We start from the raw sequence: 16,914 nt of genomic DNA on the forward strand, positions 1-16,914 counted from the left end.
TAGAAAGAATGATGTGGGCAGTTTTACCCTAAGGTGTAACTGAGTCATCACACAACTATGTTGCATTGATGTAGCGCCCTTCATGTGGGGTAGCGCGTCAGTGAGATTAACAGTGGCAGAGTCTGATGCTGAGCCAGGGTGAGAAGGGGAGATAACAATGACTACGGTTAAAGTCAAAAGTCTTCAAGTGTGATCTGAAGGGGCAAGGTGGAGAAATTGAGGCACGAGCGCCAGAGCTTGGGGGCTTAGTGGCCTGGCAGATCAACTCCAGTAATAAGAAATAATAATTATAATCCATAGTGCCAAAGTTCTTCGCGTCAAGAAGATGTCTCAAAACGAACTCTAAAGTCTAGTGATTTGTAATTGGTATGCAAATGTTGCAGCCAATTTATACACAGTAATGTCCCACAAACATCTATGAATGATCAATTTTATCTCAGGAACTGTTGGCCAGTACACTGGGAGAAACTCCCTTCTCTTTTATAACCTAAGGTTGATTGATAAATTAAACATTAGAATGAAATTTCTAACTGCTCTTATTGCTTACAGTACTTGTATCCAAATGGATGCAACTTGGATTAGTTACAAATAACCTTTCATATTACATTAAAAACAGACCTACAAACCTTCTGTGGTCTTGGTATTTTAAAGAACTTGTTCAGCTCCATGTGGCACTGCAAGTGGGGATCCTTATTGTAAAGAAAAATGAGGCATCTTATGTATATACCGCCTTATCACGTCAATATTAGATATGCCGCCCTTCAATTGAGATGTTAAACCAACCAAAAGTCTGCTTGTTCAGGTAAATATTCAAGATTGTATGGCACTTAAGATGGAGTTTCGCCAACAATCCTCTAGATAATATTGATCATTCACATCATGGCTGATTGTGAGACACTGGTGTTTATCAGATTGACTGCCACATTTAACTACACAAATACACGATCAAAGCAAATTACAGAAATTCTGAAGTATTTTGAGACATACTGATGTGAAAGGTGCTGTATCAAATGCAAGGATTGTTCTAAATATAATTAGTTGTCTCCAAACCTCTACTTCTGATTCTGCAAGAAGGTATTTGTACGCTTCTGTGAAGGCCTAAATTTCTGATTGACAGGCATAATAATAGCCTTTTTGGTTGAGAAGATCTTGTTATGCAACTTCTCAGCACTGAGAATAGTTCAAGAGATTTGCTAGCACTTGATAAAGTAAGTCATCTCACAGGAACAGTAAAGGGTTTGTTTATCATAAATGCATACAGTGTCACACTAGGATATGTTAAATAGCAGAATCTTAAGTTGGAGGACAATACTTAACATACTATAATTTACAGGCAAAAAAAACACCTGAATAATGCTGAGCTGACCTTGATACAAGTGTACATGAGATAAGTTACTTCCTTATGGCAAGCAAATGGGTGATTTTACTGAAAAGCATTTTTCTTTAAATAAAATTTTTTTTTCCCCCTTGAGATGCCAAAAACAATTTATTTTCCTGACCAACAATCGTCTTTTATCTCCACTGAAAGGAATTGGTCTTATTGCAAGGACCACCCCTCCCACTCCACCATCCCCTCCAGACTTTGTTTCTGATAAGTAACATTGAATTCCATTTAAAGCTGGATTTTTTTTAACAGCACTGGAAAATCCCTTTTTTTTCACAAGACAATTGTTTTACTGAAGGAGATGCAATCCATAGATCTCAAAGAGATGTTACACTATGCACTGCAGTAGAGTCTGATCATAAGGTGGTGGTTGGAGTCAATAGGATCCCAACCCTCTTTATAACAAGGCCACAATAGCTGATTTCATGGAACATTTGCCCATTTACAGGACCCAGACAGCTACTTCGCAAAGAAAAACTTGACTTCTAGGTTATCACATCACCTTCTGTCATAACTTAGTGGTGTTGCACATGCACAATGCAGGAAGCAACAGCAGCAGTAAATTGATGTCAAGGGCACTTTTAATACAGGAAGCGAGATGGCCTACTGCATGCATGCAGTGAAGGGCATCCACACCCCATTCACATAATAAATGATTCAATCAATTGTTTAATGAAACATGTTATAATTGGGCTGCACTGTATTTCCCTTAACCTTCTGACTCAGTTGCAAGAACACTACCAACTGAGTAAGGCTAACAAGTGATGTTAAGAAACCAACCCAAGGTAAGAATACTGGAGACTGGTGGCTGAGATTTGGGTAACGGTTTTGACAATGCAATAGTTATTGAACACAGGCAGTGAGACAAATGATTTGCTGCTTTTTCCACAGTTACAAACACTTAACTGAGACTTATAAAGTTAATAATAATCCTTGCATTTAATATAGTGCCTTTCATTTTTGGAGTGTGTCTTACAATCTTCATGGGATTTGAAGTTAAGTGTAGTGACTGCAATTTTATGTGAATGCAAAACCAAATTTGCGTCCTGCAATGTCCCACAAACAACCATGGAGTGAATGATCAATTTTATCTTGGGGATTATTGGCCAGGGCACCAGGAGATACTCCTCATGTTTCCAATATTGCCAAAGGATCTTTAACATTCATCTGAATAGGCAGACAAGATATCAAGTCCAAATCCCAACTGTCCATCACCTTGGGATGTCCTTCCGATGTGAAAGGCGCTTTACAAATGTAATGTGTTGTTTGAACATTTACTTCGAAAGTGAACACTATTGACAATGCAGGGCTGGCTGCCCAGCACTGCATAGGAATGTCAGCCAAAACAATGAATCCAAGGTCACAAAGCGAGACTTGAACCCACAACCTTCTAACGCAGCACACAGAGTGCTACCGATTGTAAGTTCTTTTAAGAATTACAGAAAAAGCAGCTTCAAAGTTAAGGGTGAATTCAACAAATTGCCAAATTCTGGGCACTCTAACATGCTCTATTAAAAGATCCTGATGGAATGTTACCCCACCTGTTGACAATCTTCATATATTCGACCCTCTCTCACGGAAATAAAGTCACAGATACCAATGAAAACCCCTCACTGTATAGTGACTATTTGTATGAGAACACAAAGAGCAATTGGCGTACAACAATACGTATATAATCTACCTAGTTCTAATCTCTTACTCTCCCCTCCCCCCAACACCACTCCCATTTACAACCATTTTGCTATTTCCAACATTGGGAGTCGAATAACATTGGGAGTTAGTGATAACTTGCTACACTTGCACAAAATTAACAACCAAACTTTTGATATTATAAAGTGCTCTTTCCTCTCTGTATGTCGATCCGGACAGGGACGCTCAGTACAGGCTTGAAAATCAATAACTGAGAGATAGCTCCAGGGGCAAAAAAAAGTGAACATGAAAACTAAAGAACCATGAAATGAACAACTCCCTTAGTCTTTGAACATGGAAGTTAACTGAAGTTAAGTGACTGCTGCAGAGAAATTGCTGAGCAGAGAACCACTTGTGTAGACAGAACCGCTATTGACAGTTGCAGGACTATGAAGCAGAGACTCTCAGCTTGCTGAAAGGCTACTTATTCTAGTCTCCCAAGACTGACATCTTTGTGATGTATTTCAAGGATTTCAAGTTTAGAATAAAAAGCAGGCGGGAAAAAAATGGTGAAAAAAGAAGCTCAGTGTATGAAGCTTTCTATTTTATTTGTGTGCTGCTATTAGAATTTCAGGCAGCCTGTTGGATAAGGGTAAACTCAATACAAAGTCACTGTGCACAAATTGGTTACTGTGTTTGCCTACAAACATACAGTCATTAAACTTTACAGTCAGATATAATTGCGGGATAAAGATTAAGTTTAGTTTCCAGCTGAAGGAGGTTGACAACATATCTCTTTTGCTAATATCAGCTGAAGATAAAGTTTTTATTCTGAAGTGATAGCGATTGAATCAAACTTCTTGCTCAACATCAATATTGTCTTTTGCTTATGTAACTGGAACTTCCTTATTTGTTTTTCTCCCTGGTCATTTTGTATGACTTGTATGAGCAAAGATTAGACAAGCTAGGGTTCCTTCAGCCTTGAAAGGGAAAGTCTCGAAGTATCTTAGAGAAGTATCCAAATTTTAAATGGGATGATGAACTAAACCTAGGACAGCAGATCACAAGGCACATTTATGGAATTGTACAGGGCAATCTCAGGACAGATACCAGGAAGTATTTCTTTTTCCAGACCATAATTAACAACTGGAGCAGGTTTCCTGAAAGGACATTTGGACTCTTTTTTTTAAAAAAAAGAAACGGCTGATTATGATGGTGGTAGATTGGATATTGTGGAAACATGAGATCAAGTGGGCTGGAGGGCCTACTTCATCTGAACCAATCTGTGTGATTGCTTCACACTCTCCAGACAAGTTTTGTTGCCAAAGGCAATTGACTTATTTAGATGCTTAAAAAGATTGACATTTTTGATGGTGGCTGCTACAATTTTGATAAAGTTAATACAATTCTGATTTCTTGCTTATCAGCTGCAATTATTATTATTATTAATAATTTCACTTCTCCCAATTTTCCCTGAGGAGTGATAGTGATTCATGCATCTACATTGGTCTTACTCATGAAAATCCCTTTGAACTTTTGCCCATTTTTAATGAACAGAGCAGTTTCAGCTCCAAGGTTACAACAATGTGTAACTGATCCAAAGGGCTGGAATCCCACCATCAATGCTCATAGAATTAAAGACATTTACGGCATAGGAAGCAGCCATTTGGCCCATTGAGTCTGCATTAACTCTCAAAGAAAAGTGTTCATTAAATCCTAATGCTCTGCCTTACCCCACAATCCTTCAAGCCTCTATCCCTCATATACCTGACTACTTTCCTCCTAAAACCAACAATGGACATTGCCTCTATTACCCTGAAAAAAATGACCTAAGCTCTCCTTTTGCTCTTCCTGTGACTCTTCTTTTGACTGAAAAAAAATGCACAACAACCAAACACAAAACACTGAATTGGAATTAGGTTTGAAACAATCAGACTTGGTTGAGCAGTCTAAATACAGTCTAAGAAATCAATAACTACCAGAGACAGCACAAAACAACAGTGAACAAGGAAATTAAGCAACCATGAAATGAATTACAACTTACTGAGTCTGGTATTTGAACATGAAAATTAACCAATGTTAACTGCCTGTTGCTGAACCGAAACAAGCAACTGCTGACCTGAGTGTGATGTGTCGGAATCAATTGGAGAAATTGTACAAAACCACCCATTGAGGTGAAATTTACAACATTTCAAAACACAATTAGCTACTCCCCTCTTTCCCCCTCCACCCCCAGCCTCAGTATAATGGGTCTGCTCTAGAAATGTTCTTTCATTGCCTGTCACAGAGATTGTGTCTCTGGTATCAGACTGGCTCAGTTGATAATTGGTAGGAATCATGCCTACTAATCGGAAGGTCGTGGGTTCAAGCCCTGCATTGGGAATTTGAGCTCATAGTCTAGGCTGCCTTTCATGGGAGTGGTGGAGGAGTACTGCATTATTGGAGGTACCTTACTCCAGACAAGACTTTAACATGAGGTCCTTTTGCCTGTCTAGATGTATTATAAAGATCCCATGGCACTATTACAAAAGGGAATATTATATCCAGTGTCCTGGTCAACAATTCTCCCAGATAAAACATAAAAATTGCAAATTGGCCATTCACTTCCTGGCTGATTGTGGGACCATACTATGCACCAAATAGGCTGCTGCATTTGCCTGTAAAATGCACAGTCGCAGCACAATAGAGTACATCCTGTAAAAGCACTCAACGTGAAAAGTGCTGTATCAAATATAGAGATTATTATTTTATTATACTATTATCAGTGCTGTTTTGTTGCAGACGCACTGCAAATAGAGCATTAAGACATACAGACCAAGAATATTTATAAGTTTGATTCCTGTTAACTGATCACAACCAGAAGTTGGAACATTACAATTGGGTTTAGGGTTCCTAGATGAGAGGGGGAAAAAAACAATGTACTTTGTGTCTATCTCTCTACCTGTTGACTTGTGCTGCACAGTATGGTTCATTAGCATTGGGTGAGGCACGATTTGGGGTGATTGTGATGGACTTGGATTGATGGTGTTTTCAGCTTGACTATGATGCATTCAAAGAACTTCTTTCAGCTGACTGGGAGTCTGGAGTTGAAAGGGGAGGGAAGGTAATCAAAAGCAAAGTCAAGGAGAGATGTTTTAAGGCGGGTTTTCATAGTGGAGCAGAAGACAAGGCTGAGAGACTCCACGATGTAGCTCCAGAGAGCCGGAGGCAGAGCCACCAAAGGCTAGCATAGCTGATGGAGAGGAGCCAAATTATGAGAAATATCTCTGTGATTTGAGACAGATAATGTTATGAAAGAGCCAGTCACGTTTGGAACTCTACTCAGGGAATAGAAGAGACACTGATTTGCAGTATACATTGGGCATCACAGTAAACTCAGCTGGGTGTGAAAAGGTGTCCGAGAGCTTACATGCATACATGTCTGGCCACTGCAACATAAAGGGGCTGCTCAGGCACTAAAGGAAAACAAGACTGATTTCAGTCTTAGTGAGATCATGACCATAGATTGACTAGATAAGCTCTTTTTTTAGTCTCAAAAAAGTCACCTCAGAGGGGATTTTATAGAGATATTAGATGCTTAATATGATAGATAAAACAAACTATTAACAGCCTTATCTGCTTTGAACCAAAGCCTTGCATTTGGACATGAGAATCCAGACATGAACCAGTTTACAAATACAAGCTTTCACTTGTATTTGGGTTCATGGGTTAATTTAGTACCAGGAACAGCCAAATACAAACAAATACACACATAAAGGCATCATAAAGTTTAGCAAATAATGGTAAGAAATCAATAGACACAATCAATAAATATATAAGAGGAATTCACCTCTCACCATCCAAAAACTAAATTTAGCATCTAAAACAAACTAACACTGAGATCCATAAAAAGATACAGAAGCATCAAAAAATAATAATCTTTACATTCCACATAGCACACTCTCCCATCATCAACATGTCTCAAAATGATTCATAAGATTTGCAGGAAAGTGTAGTGACTGTATACGCAAATGCAGCAGCCAATTTATGCATACCAATGTCCCACAAATATCCATTACAAACTCTCCTGTATTTTCAAATAGTGTCATGGGATCTTTAACATCCACCTGAACAGGCAGACACAAGTTTAGTTTAACATCTGATCTGAAGGACTCTATGTTCTAAAATGCAGCACTCCTGATACTCTGTATTGGAACGTTAAACTAGAGCTCAATGGCCCTGTGTGGGGCTTGAACCCACAATCTCTAACTCAGAGGCAAGAGTGCGACCAACCAAGCCTGGTTGACATTCAATGTATTTTGTTCCCTCAAACATCAGAGACGGTGTTTAAGTATTGTTTCAAGGATATCTTCCAAATTCATCTGATATCTGCACAACTACATCATTCTATGTAATTGGGAAAGAATAAATATGGTTAGTGGTTAGAGCACTTGCCTCGCAAGCAAGAAACCTGGGTGTGACTCCAGGCAGGGCGAACCTTGTGCACGTTTCCTTACTCCACACGGCTGACAATAATCCCTCAAGAAAAAAATAACAATAATAAATTGGTCACTTCAATCCACGGCTGTTTGTGGGACACTGATGTGCGCAATTGGCTGCCGCGTTTTGCCCACAAATATACAGTCAATTCACTTTACAATATATTCTGTGAAGCGCTTTGAGAGTCTAGAAGACGTGAAAAGCTCTATATCAAATGCAAGGGTTATTGAAACTCTGTTTAAAAAATAATTTCCTAAAATCTCCTTTTGCTCTTATTGTGGCTATCATATCTATATCTCCAGTCACTGACACCTCCCAGTGGAAATAATTCCTCCCTATGTATCCTGTTAAAACCCCTCATAATTCTGTACACAACAAACAGGTCCCCATCTCTGCTCCAATGAAAACAAAACAGATTCTCCAATCCCTCTGCATATCTATAGTCCCTAATCCCAAGTATTATTCTTGTAAATTTCCAGTATCGATTTTCAAGGATATCACCATACCCAGTGGTAAATTTAGCTCAGAGTATTGAAGTAACAAAATTGCATTATTGCTTCGCCTAAAGGAGGATGTTGATGGGTAACCAATATTTGATGTAGAGATTAACTTCTAAGACTTTTTTTTAAACTAATCTATTATTCATTCATTCTTATCACAGAGCAGATTAGCATGAACTACTGGAGCGAAGATTGTTATGAAAGCAGCCATTGAATAAGATGGTCTTTCAAATGTGCTTCACCTTCATTAGCTTGTTCATGATAAATATGCAGCATGACTAGATTTTCTTGTGAAAAAAAATCAATTTTACTGGCAACAAAAAGAAAAATGACTTTGAAATGGATATTTTATGCATATTATAATACTTAATGTTATCACATGCCTTATGTAAAGCTTAATACACTTTAAATTTAGATTCCTGACAGCCCTCCCAATGATTGTATTACCGTGTTTGTTCTGTACATGGAACAATGTGCAAACGTGATACAAAAATAGATTTGTGTTGTGTAGTGTTCTGATTATATAATAATAATCATTACAATTGATATAGCACTTTTCATGTTAGGAGAACGTCTCAAAGCACTTCATAGGATTCATTGTGAAGGGCAGTATTTGTAGGTGAACCCAGCAGCTGATTTGCATGCAACAATGTCCTACAAACAGATAAAAATTGAATAACTAGTTTTTTTCTGGACGCAAGGAAAATAGAGAAACACTGTTTTATTTTTGAAGAGTGCCATTGGATCTTTAACTTCCACACAAACAAACAGACAGGATGTGGTTTCAAAATTAATTCTAAGGGCAGCACCTGACAATACAGTGCTCTCCCAGCATTGTATTAGTGTTATCCTAGACTGGGTTAGTTCAAACACCTAATATGGAATTTGAACCCAGTCCCTTCCAACTCTTTTGTGAACTGTAGTATACCATGTCCAAACTATTCAGAAAAGCTGTAGTAGCACATTGGTTTAGGAGAGGTATCAGAAAACAGCTCTCTTCTCCTGAACACTCCATTGAATCATAGATAATTATCTGCTTTATATGATCCAAATCATTTAATAATTGGAGAATTAATTGGAGTCCTAACAGGCTCAGAGGAGGTAAAAGATCAACCTCTCAAATTAGATATTTTAAAAGACAAATCAAATAATACATACAACACAATGGCACTATCAATGCCAAAAAGCAAAGCTACACAAACTATTATTAAAATCGACAAAACCAATGTTTATTTCAGAGTAAAAGTGAAGCAAAAATGGATTAATGATGTGGAAAGTTACAGGCCTTTTATCCCCTTCTTTGACTGATTAGCTTGAATCTGCTTTCTTCCACATATATTTTGACCTTGACTTGGATATTGGCAGTATCAAAACTTGATATCGCCTATATCTATGTATAAAAAATTGTGGATTATAGCAAGTTAGGAAATATAGTGAATAGTGATGGAGGAGGGCAAGAGAGACTGAAAAAGGATTTAAACAGATTAGTGCAATGGACTGATCAGTGGCAAATGAAGCTCAATGAAAGGAAATGTGAGGTGATTCATTTTGGTAGAAAAAACGAGGAGAGTATATAATTGCAGTGTCTTGCAAAAAGCTGAAGAGCAAATGGATTTGGAAAATGCAGGTACATAAGTCATTGAAAGTGTCATCACACGTGACAAAGGATGTAAAGAAAACTGATATCATGCTCGGTCAAAGAGTATGAAAGTAAACATTAATGCTGTGTGTATAAATCATTGGTTAGTCCGCAATTGAAGTATTAATAATAATCATAATCCTTGCATTTGATATAGCATCTTATCACGTCTTTGAGACATCTCAAAGCTCTTCACAGAATATACTGTAAAGTGAATTAACTATAATATTTTGTGGGCAAAAAGTGGCAGCTAATTGTGCACAGCAGTGTCCCACAAATAGTCGTGGATTGAGTGACAAACTCTTTTTATTTTTGTTGAAGGAATTATTACCCCTGGAAAAGCGATCCGCCAATCGATTAACAACTAGGTTCCAACTTACTGCTAGATAAATGGAGACGTATGGAGTAAGGAAACTTGCCCAACGTTTTGTCCTGCTGGAAATCAAACCCAGGTCCTCTTACTTGCGAGGCGGGTTCTCTAACCATTAAGCTACAAGTGCCTAGTTCTAACCCCTCATTTCAAAAGATGTTAAGGCTTCAGACAGGATTCAGAGGAGATTTACTAGAATGATTCTAAGGGTGAATGGCTACCGTTGTGGAGAGATTGGAGAGGCTGGGTCTGTCTTCATTGGAGCAGAGAAAGTTGAGGGAGACCTGATTGAGGTATACAAGACTATGAGATGTTTTGTTATGGTAAATAGGGAGAAGTTATTTCCATTGATAGGGAAGTCATTGACTAGGGGACACAGTGGCTATCAATGGATAGTCACAAGAATAGCAAAAGGAAAGGCATATGAAAGAGAGGGACTTGAAGGGTTATTGGGATTTTCACACGCAAAAATATATAGTCAATTCACTTTACAGTACATTTTGTGAAGTGCTTTGAGACATCTCGAAGACACGCTAAGGCCCTATATGAAATGCAAGAATTATTTTTATTATTTATTATGGAAATCTCTACCCCAAAGGGCTGTAGATGCTCAGTCCTTGAACATATTCAAGACTGAGATTGATAGATTTCTTGTGGATAAAGGGATTAAGGGATATGGGGATAAGGTGGGTAGGTGGAGTAAGAATAGATCAGCCATGATCTTATTGAACGGCGGGGCAGGCTCGAGGGGACGAATGGCCTACTCCTGTTCTTAATTCTTATGTTCTTATGTTTTTATTATAAGGAGGAGCAATGGGATTGAAGAGATATCCTTGTTCTTTGAGCCGGTGCAGACTTGGGTGTGCCAAATGCTATCCTTCTGCACTATTTACTTTTATGTATCTATGCTACAGTAACAACAACAATAGGTGTTAGATTTGCATTTTGTCACTGGGGTTAATTTAACAGTACTTTTGATACGTAGCTCACTAACTGCACCCAGATGTCCCCACCACAGACCAAGTACACCCATGGGCTGTCTCTACCCCTTCCAAGACCCAATGTGATTTTCAGTAGTGACTCAGCAAAGCCAGGTCAAATTCATTGCACCACCGGCCTGTGATAGGATCCCTAACTGTTAGTAGGGTACTGACCTTTTAAAGTTTAGATTCACCGAAATCCTGGTGTTATCACTGGACAGCAATTGAAGGCTATGTTTCACAAGTTCAGTGCTGTGTGCATAGTTCAAGGATTTTATAATTAAGAATTGCCGGGGCAGGGAATTGGTATATTCAGATCCAACTGATGTCTTATATATTAACTGGAATGTAAATTGACACCAATGGGTCTTTATTACTGCATTTGACATCATGTCCGCATTTGACAGTGTAAGAAAGTGATAGAGACCAAGAACGGCTTTCATGCTCTGATGCTACATTTAAACAAGTAATGCTCCCAAACCACTTGCAAACAATGAAGTTGCAAATTAATTCTATCTGGTAAACTATACAAGTTATTTAAACTTTGCATTGCTGTCTCACATTTACGGAATGGTTAACTAGCATTCAACTAGAAAATTTGCTGGCAAACAAAATTAAAATCAATACTGCAAAACAGAATTCTTTGATTCCAACTCAGATTTAGTGAGGTCAGGTCCATTGTGAATGTTTTGGTATTTCTTATAAGGTTACATTTCTCTCTTTTGAAGGCAACAATTCTTTGCTGGCTCTACGACTGCGGGTACTATGTGTCCACTGGTGGCATTCTGAGCAGGTATTCCTCCGTTCAAGCATTGACAATGAATTCTGGCAAGTAATTTGTCTTCTGGCAAATGGAGAGGGTGTTGTAGTTTGCATCAGTTGAGCCTGATCCTATCTTCACCTCAATGTAGAGTTTCATCTTAAAATGTAAGACTGTGCAAATTTGTAAATTCAGTCTTAATTTCGAACCTGGTTTCAGATTTTGCAAAATTCAGCATAATCTTGAATTTTAAGACGTCACTCTAAGGGATAACATGGTAAAACTTTGAGCTTCAGATGACCGCCAAGTACAATTTCCAGTATGAGAAAGCAAAATTGCCTCCTTGCAGCCCAGGGAGCACTGAAGCATCCTGTGGCTTCCAATCTGTAAATTTCAATCGTATGATCTGGTACTAAAACAGATATTAAAATAATAATACTCACATTTGAATAACACTTTGTCACATCGTCAAACTTTCTCAAAGTACTTCACAGGATTTTTTGCAGAGTGTAGTGATTGCGTATTTTTTGTAAGCAAGAGCAACAGCCAAATTGCATGTAACAATGTCCCCCAATAGCCTTGAAGTGACTAACAAATTTTATCTGGGGGATTGATTGTTGGTCAGGTCTCCTGGAGAAACTATCTTTGTTTTTAAAATAGTATCATGAGATCTTTAATGTGCACCTGACCAGGCTGAAGGGACCTGGGTTGTTTCATTCAATGGCTGGCACCTTTGACAACAGAGTGCTCCCCAAGTAATGCACTGGAGTGTCAGCCTGGGCTCTGAGCTCAAAGTCCCAATGTGAAGATTGACCTTTACGCACTGCCTTTACTCACCACCCTGCACAACATTCACATATATTTAATGGTATTTAAGTACATCATGTATGTTACACCAAATATTACTCTTAAAATAGATTGGGTCGGAGGAAGTTCCCACAAAACAGGCTTCTGGCTCCTTGTTGGTGCATACTGCAAGTAGATCACTTTGTTTCCCCTTCTATGCATGTGTTTTCAGGTCCAGGCTTGAGTATTTACTTTTAGATAAGAATTTAAATAGATGACGTATGGAACAGTTTTGGAAATGTGTTCTTAAAAGCTATAAGTATTTAGCTTTTTTCCAAAATTTGTTTCCTTGTTTCGATAAAATGAACATTGTGAGATAAATCTCCCAACGGACAAAGGTAGTTTCTTGAAAACATGGCTTCACCTATTGCGGCAATATATTTATCCACCAGAGATTTCAACTATCGTATAAATTGTTAACAAAATACAGAATATGGTGTGAATTAACTATACCTTTACAGACTGGTCTGTGGTCACTCCAGGCTGCAAACACGTCAGCAATCCTTTGGCAGGTAATATTTTTGGATCCCTGTAGCACAAAATCTTCATCACATGTGAACTGAATTGTAGCTCCAAGACTATTGAGAGAAATTAGGAAGGTAAATGTTACTTTGCTTCTTTCAGTACACTAGGAAAATGCATAATTTAATGAAACAAAAACAGTAAACAGCTGGTGAAGTGTTCATAATCAAAATGTGAGTGTGGGGGAATGCAACATGGCAGATGTGAGATCTCGACAACATGATAAATTGCAAGAATTATTACATAATTGTAAATATCCCTCCAGCTCCTGGAGAACAGCTTCTCCTTTCACCCGATTTAGAGTTGTCCTTCAGATTGGACATTAAATTGAGATCCCGTCTGCATATGGGAACTTGCCCACAGTAACGATCCCATGGCACAATTCAAAAATAGAAGGAAGTTTCTCCTGGTATCCTGGCCAACAATTGCCCAAATAAATGTAGTCATTCACTTCATTGCTGTTGGTACAACATTCTTTTGCGCAAATTGACTATTGCGTTCGCCTACAAAATACACATTCACTACATTTTATAACATACTCTGTGAAACTCTTTTGAGATATGTCCTCCCTACGTGAAAGGCACTTTATCAGATGTAAAAATCATTATTTTATTACTAACATCATTTATGCTCCTCAACAATATCTTGTTAATTGCTGTTATGTGAACTAAAAACACAAATACTGTAGCAAGCAGCTTTGGACTCGACCATTATAACTGAAATGGGGGCGGGGGCGATGGGTAGCAGACTCACAGTCACAGACATCCTGTTGTCAAGTGCCTCAAAGGATACATTTTTCAACTTTGCGATAACTATCATTTGTGATAATTTACATCAGAAATTGCAATTTTCACTCCATTATGTTTATGACAGTTGTGTGACTTTGACGTGCAAATAATAATTTCTTGTCAAATTCTGATGTTATTTTGCAAATTCATAATTGTGATCACACTCAGGGCAAGTTAGTCACTAGAACCCTGGCTGAAAAAGGATGCACAACATTTTAAATAGTAAATATTGCAGGTTTAAAATGTAATACATGAGACAAGAAAATTATTCTGATTTTCAGTGCAATGCAATTTATGCAACATCCTTCACATATCGGGAGGATATGTTAAAGCTCTTCAAAGTGCTTTCATCGTTATTAATTAATTCACTGATACTAAGTTAATAACTTAGTATTAACTATTAAAATGCAGTATTTTATTGATAAGAAAGCTTCAAGATTTTTAAATATTTGGGATAGGAAATTGACCAGACTTTTGGTCATCTTTCCCTACCCACAGCTCAGGTGCTCAGTCAGTAGTGTTAAATATTTTGGAAAGGTACACCAGACATGAAAGGTACTCTATAGATGTACATTTTATTGTAAATGCTTACCCTTGGTGTTGGCATGAAAGCTGTTTGAGCTGCTTATCAGTTATAAAACAAAAAAATAATTTTCTTCACATTTAATATAGCACCTTTCATGTCGAGAGAATGTATCAAAGCAGTTCACATGATTTACTGTAATGTGTGTGTACTTGTAGATGATCATAGCAGCCAATTTGTGCACAGAAATGAGCCACAAAAGCCAAATAAGTGAATGACCAATTTTATCTGGTGTATAGTCGTCCAGGAAACCACAAGAAACTGCCTTCTCTTTTTGAATTGTGTCATAGGATGTTTAACATTCTCCTGAACAGACAGACCATGGTTTGACATCTCATCTGAAGCATGGCCTCTCAATTAGAAATGCCATGGAATGTCAACTTAAACTATGTAAATTTAAAATCCCAACATGGGGCTTGAATCCACAATCATCTAACTCAGAGGAGAGAGTACTTTCAACTGAGCCAAGGCCTACACCAACTTGTACAGTATTCAGATTCAACATGGACATGCACAAAAGTTGCATTATGCATTTTCTTATTTCCACTTTATAATATTTGAATATTCTTATGTGCAGTATCTTTCAAGACTCCATTCAGAAACACAACAGAACCACTGGTGACATTTTATCTAGTTTCTTCAAACACAATACATGAAAACGAGAATTATCAAATGCCTAGTAAATTGAGTGTGTCCCTCCCGTACCCATTCCTATTCCCCCATGGCTGAGACAAACAATGAAACAATATCACCACCAAATTCTCCATAACAGAGATAAATCTTTCAGTAGACATTTGAACTGGAATATACTGTCCTCAGCATAATTGTGTTAAGATTGAATTTAATAAGTTAATTTTGTTCAGATACGCAAAGGCTAATTAATTAGTGACAAAATTAATGTCTCGCCCTTTACCTTTTATTAGTCATAAAGTGTAACTCAGCCATTTTCTTATGTAAACTTCAGAATAGCTTGCAAGAGTCATGGTGCAAAACAGCAACAACTTGCATTTTATATAGGGCCCTTCATGTAGGGTCTTGGGACACTCCACGGGGATAGTGTTGGACACCAAGTGAGAAGGAGAGGGAGGGGTTTGGTGACCATAGGTGTATTCAGACAGATGGACTCTGAGGAGAGACTTAAAGACAGATAGATGGGGCGATGAGACTGGATGGTAAAAAAAGAAAAATGCAGAGTTTAGGGGTGTAGAAAAGGTTGAGATCAGGTTGACTGACCCACATAACATTTGACCAAGGGCTTTAAGCATTGTGTTATCATTACACTGAGAAACCAGCATCTACATTATGAAACCATGTTATAAGGACGCTTTTGTTTTCCAATCTTAATTTTTACTGTTGAATAGATTCTATTTGATAAACTATCTTTGTGCTTAACAAAATCCTATATTGTCTTAATATTAAAGAAACTAACTATCTTCCAAGATGAATGATTTTATTTAAAATGCAGAAAACAATAAGTTACATTTTTTAACTCCACTTTACTAAAGCAATCAAAGCTGTTCTTTCCTCAGAGATATTTAACAGATAGTGAAATTAAACAGCTTTATGTGTACACGCAGCTGGGACACTGCAGAAATTTGACTTTGATTAAGCTTTCTATATGTTAAAAGTATAATCATCCAAAATGAGGTATAAACAATATGTTTGTTCATTTCCTTTGTATATTTAATTTAGCAGCACATGGGGCAAGTATTAGATATTAGTGTGGCTCAGTTGGTAGCACTCTCCCCTTCAAAGGTTATGCATTCAAGTCCCACATTCTGACTTTGATTTTGAACTCACAGCCTGCCATTCCATTATAACACACATTGTCAGAAGTTCTGTCATTCAGATGAGTCATTAAACCAAGGTCCTGTCTGCCTGTCAGGTAGATTTAAGGATCTCTGGCATTATTGGAGAAAAGTAAGAAGTTTCTACCAGTATCCTGGACAACAATCCCCCAGATAAAATGTGTTATTCAATTCATGGCTGTTTGTGGACATCCCTATCCAGATTCTGGCTCAAATCTTTTCACAGAATTTACTGTAAAATATAGTGTTTATATTCAGTAGGTGAACACTAGACAACTTGCTATCTTCCACAAACAGCCATGAAATGAACAATGCATTTTCATCTGAGGGGATTGTCTCTCAGGACACAGAGAGAAATTTCCTTTTCTTTTCAACAACAACTTGCACTTATATAGCGCCCTCCAAGCAGGATAGTGTCTCAGAGCGCTTAACAATGGTGGAGCCTGACTCTGATCCGTGGTGGGTGGAGAGTGGGAGGGTGGGGGGAGGGAGGTGGCCGTAAGCACTGTCGAAGAGGAAGGTTTTCAGGCGGGACTTGGAAAGAGGGAGAGAGGGGCTTCTGTGCCAGAGCCTTCTCTTCTCCAAAATCCCAATGCACAGTCTAGTTTTAGTTGTTATATATATAT

General features: G+C 38.0%; 1 protein-coding gene across 1 annotated transcript in view; it reads right to left on the reverse strand.

Moving 5' to 3' along the window:
• Window positions 1-16,914, reverse strand: part of csmd3b (CUB and Sushi multiple domains 3b) — a 773,500-nt gene that overhangs the window by 278,091 nt on the left and 478,495 nt on the right. The window contains exon 9 of the mRNA XM_042331884.1: window positions 13,041-13,165. Within this exon, the coding sequence (XP_042187818.1) occupies window positions 13,041-13,165 (125 nt within the window). The remainder of the gene's footprint in view (window positions 1-13,040; window positions 13,166-16,914) is intronic.

This window comes from Callorhinchus milii, unplaced genomic scaffold (assembly GCF_018977255.1).
Source record: "Callorhinchus milii isolate IMCB2004 unplaced genomic scaffold, IMCB_Cmil_1.0 Scaffold2, whole genome shotgun sequence".
In the NCBI taxonomy this organism is placed as follows: Eukaryota; Metazoa; Chordata; class Chondrichthyes; order Chimaeriformes; family Callorhinchidae; genus Callorhinchus; species Callorhinchus milii.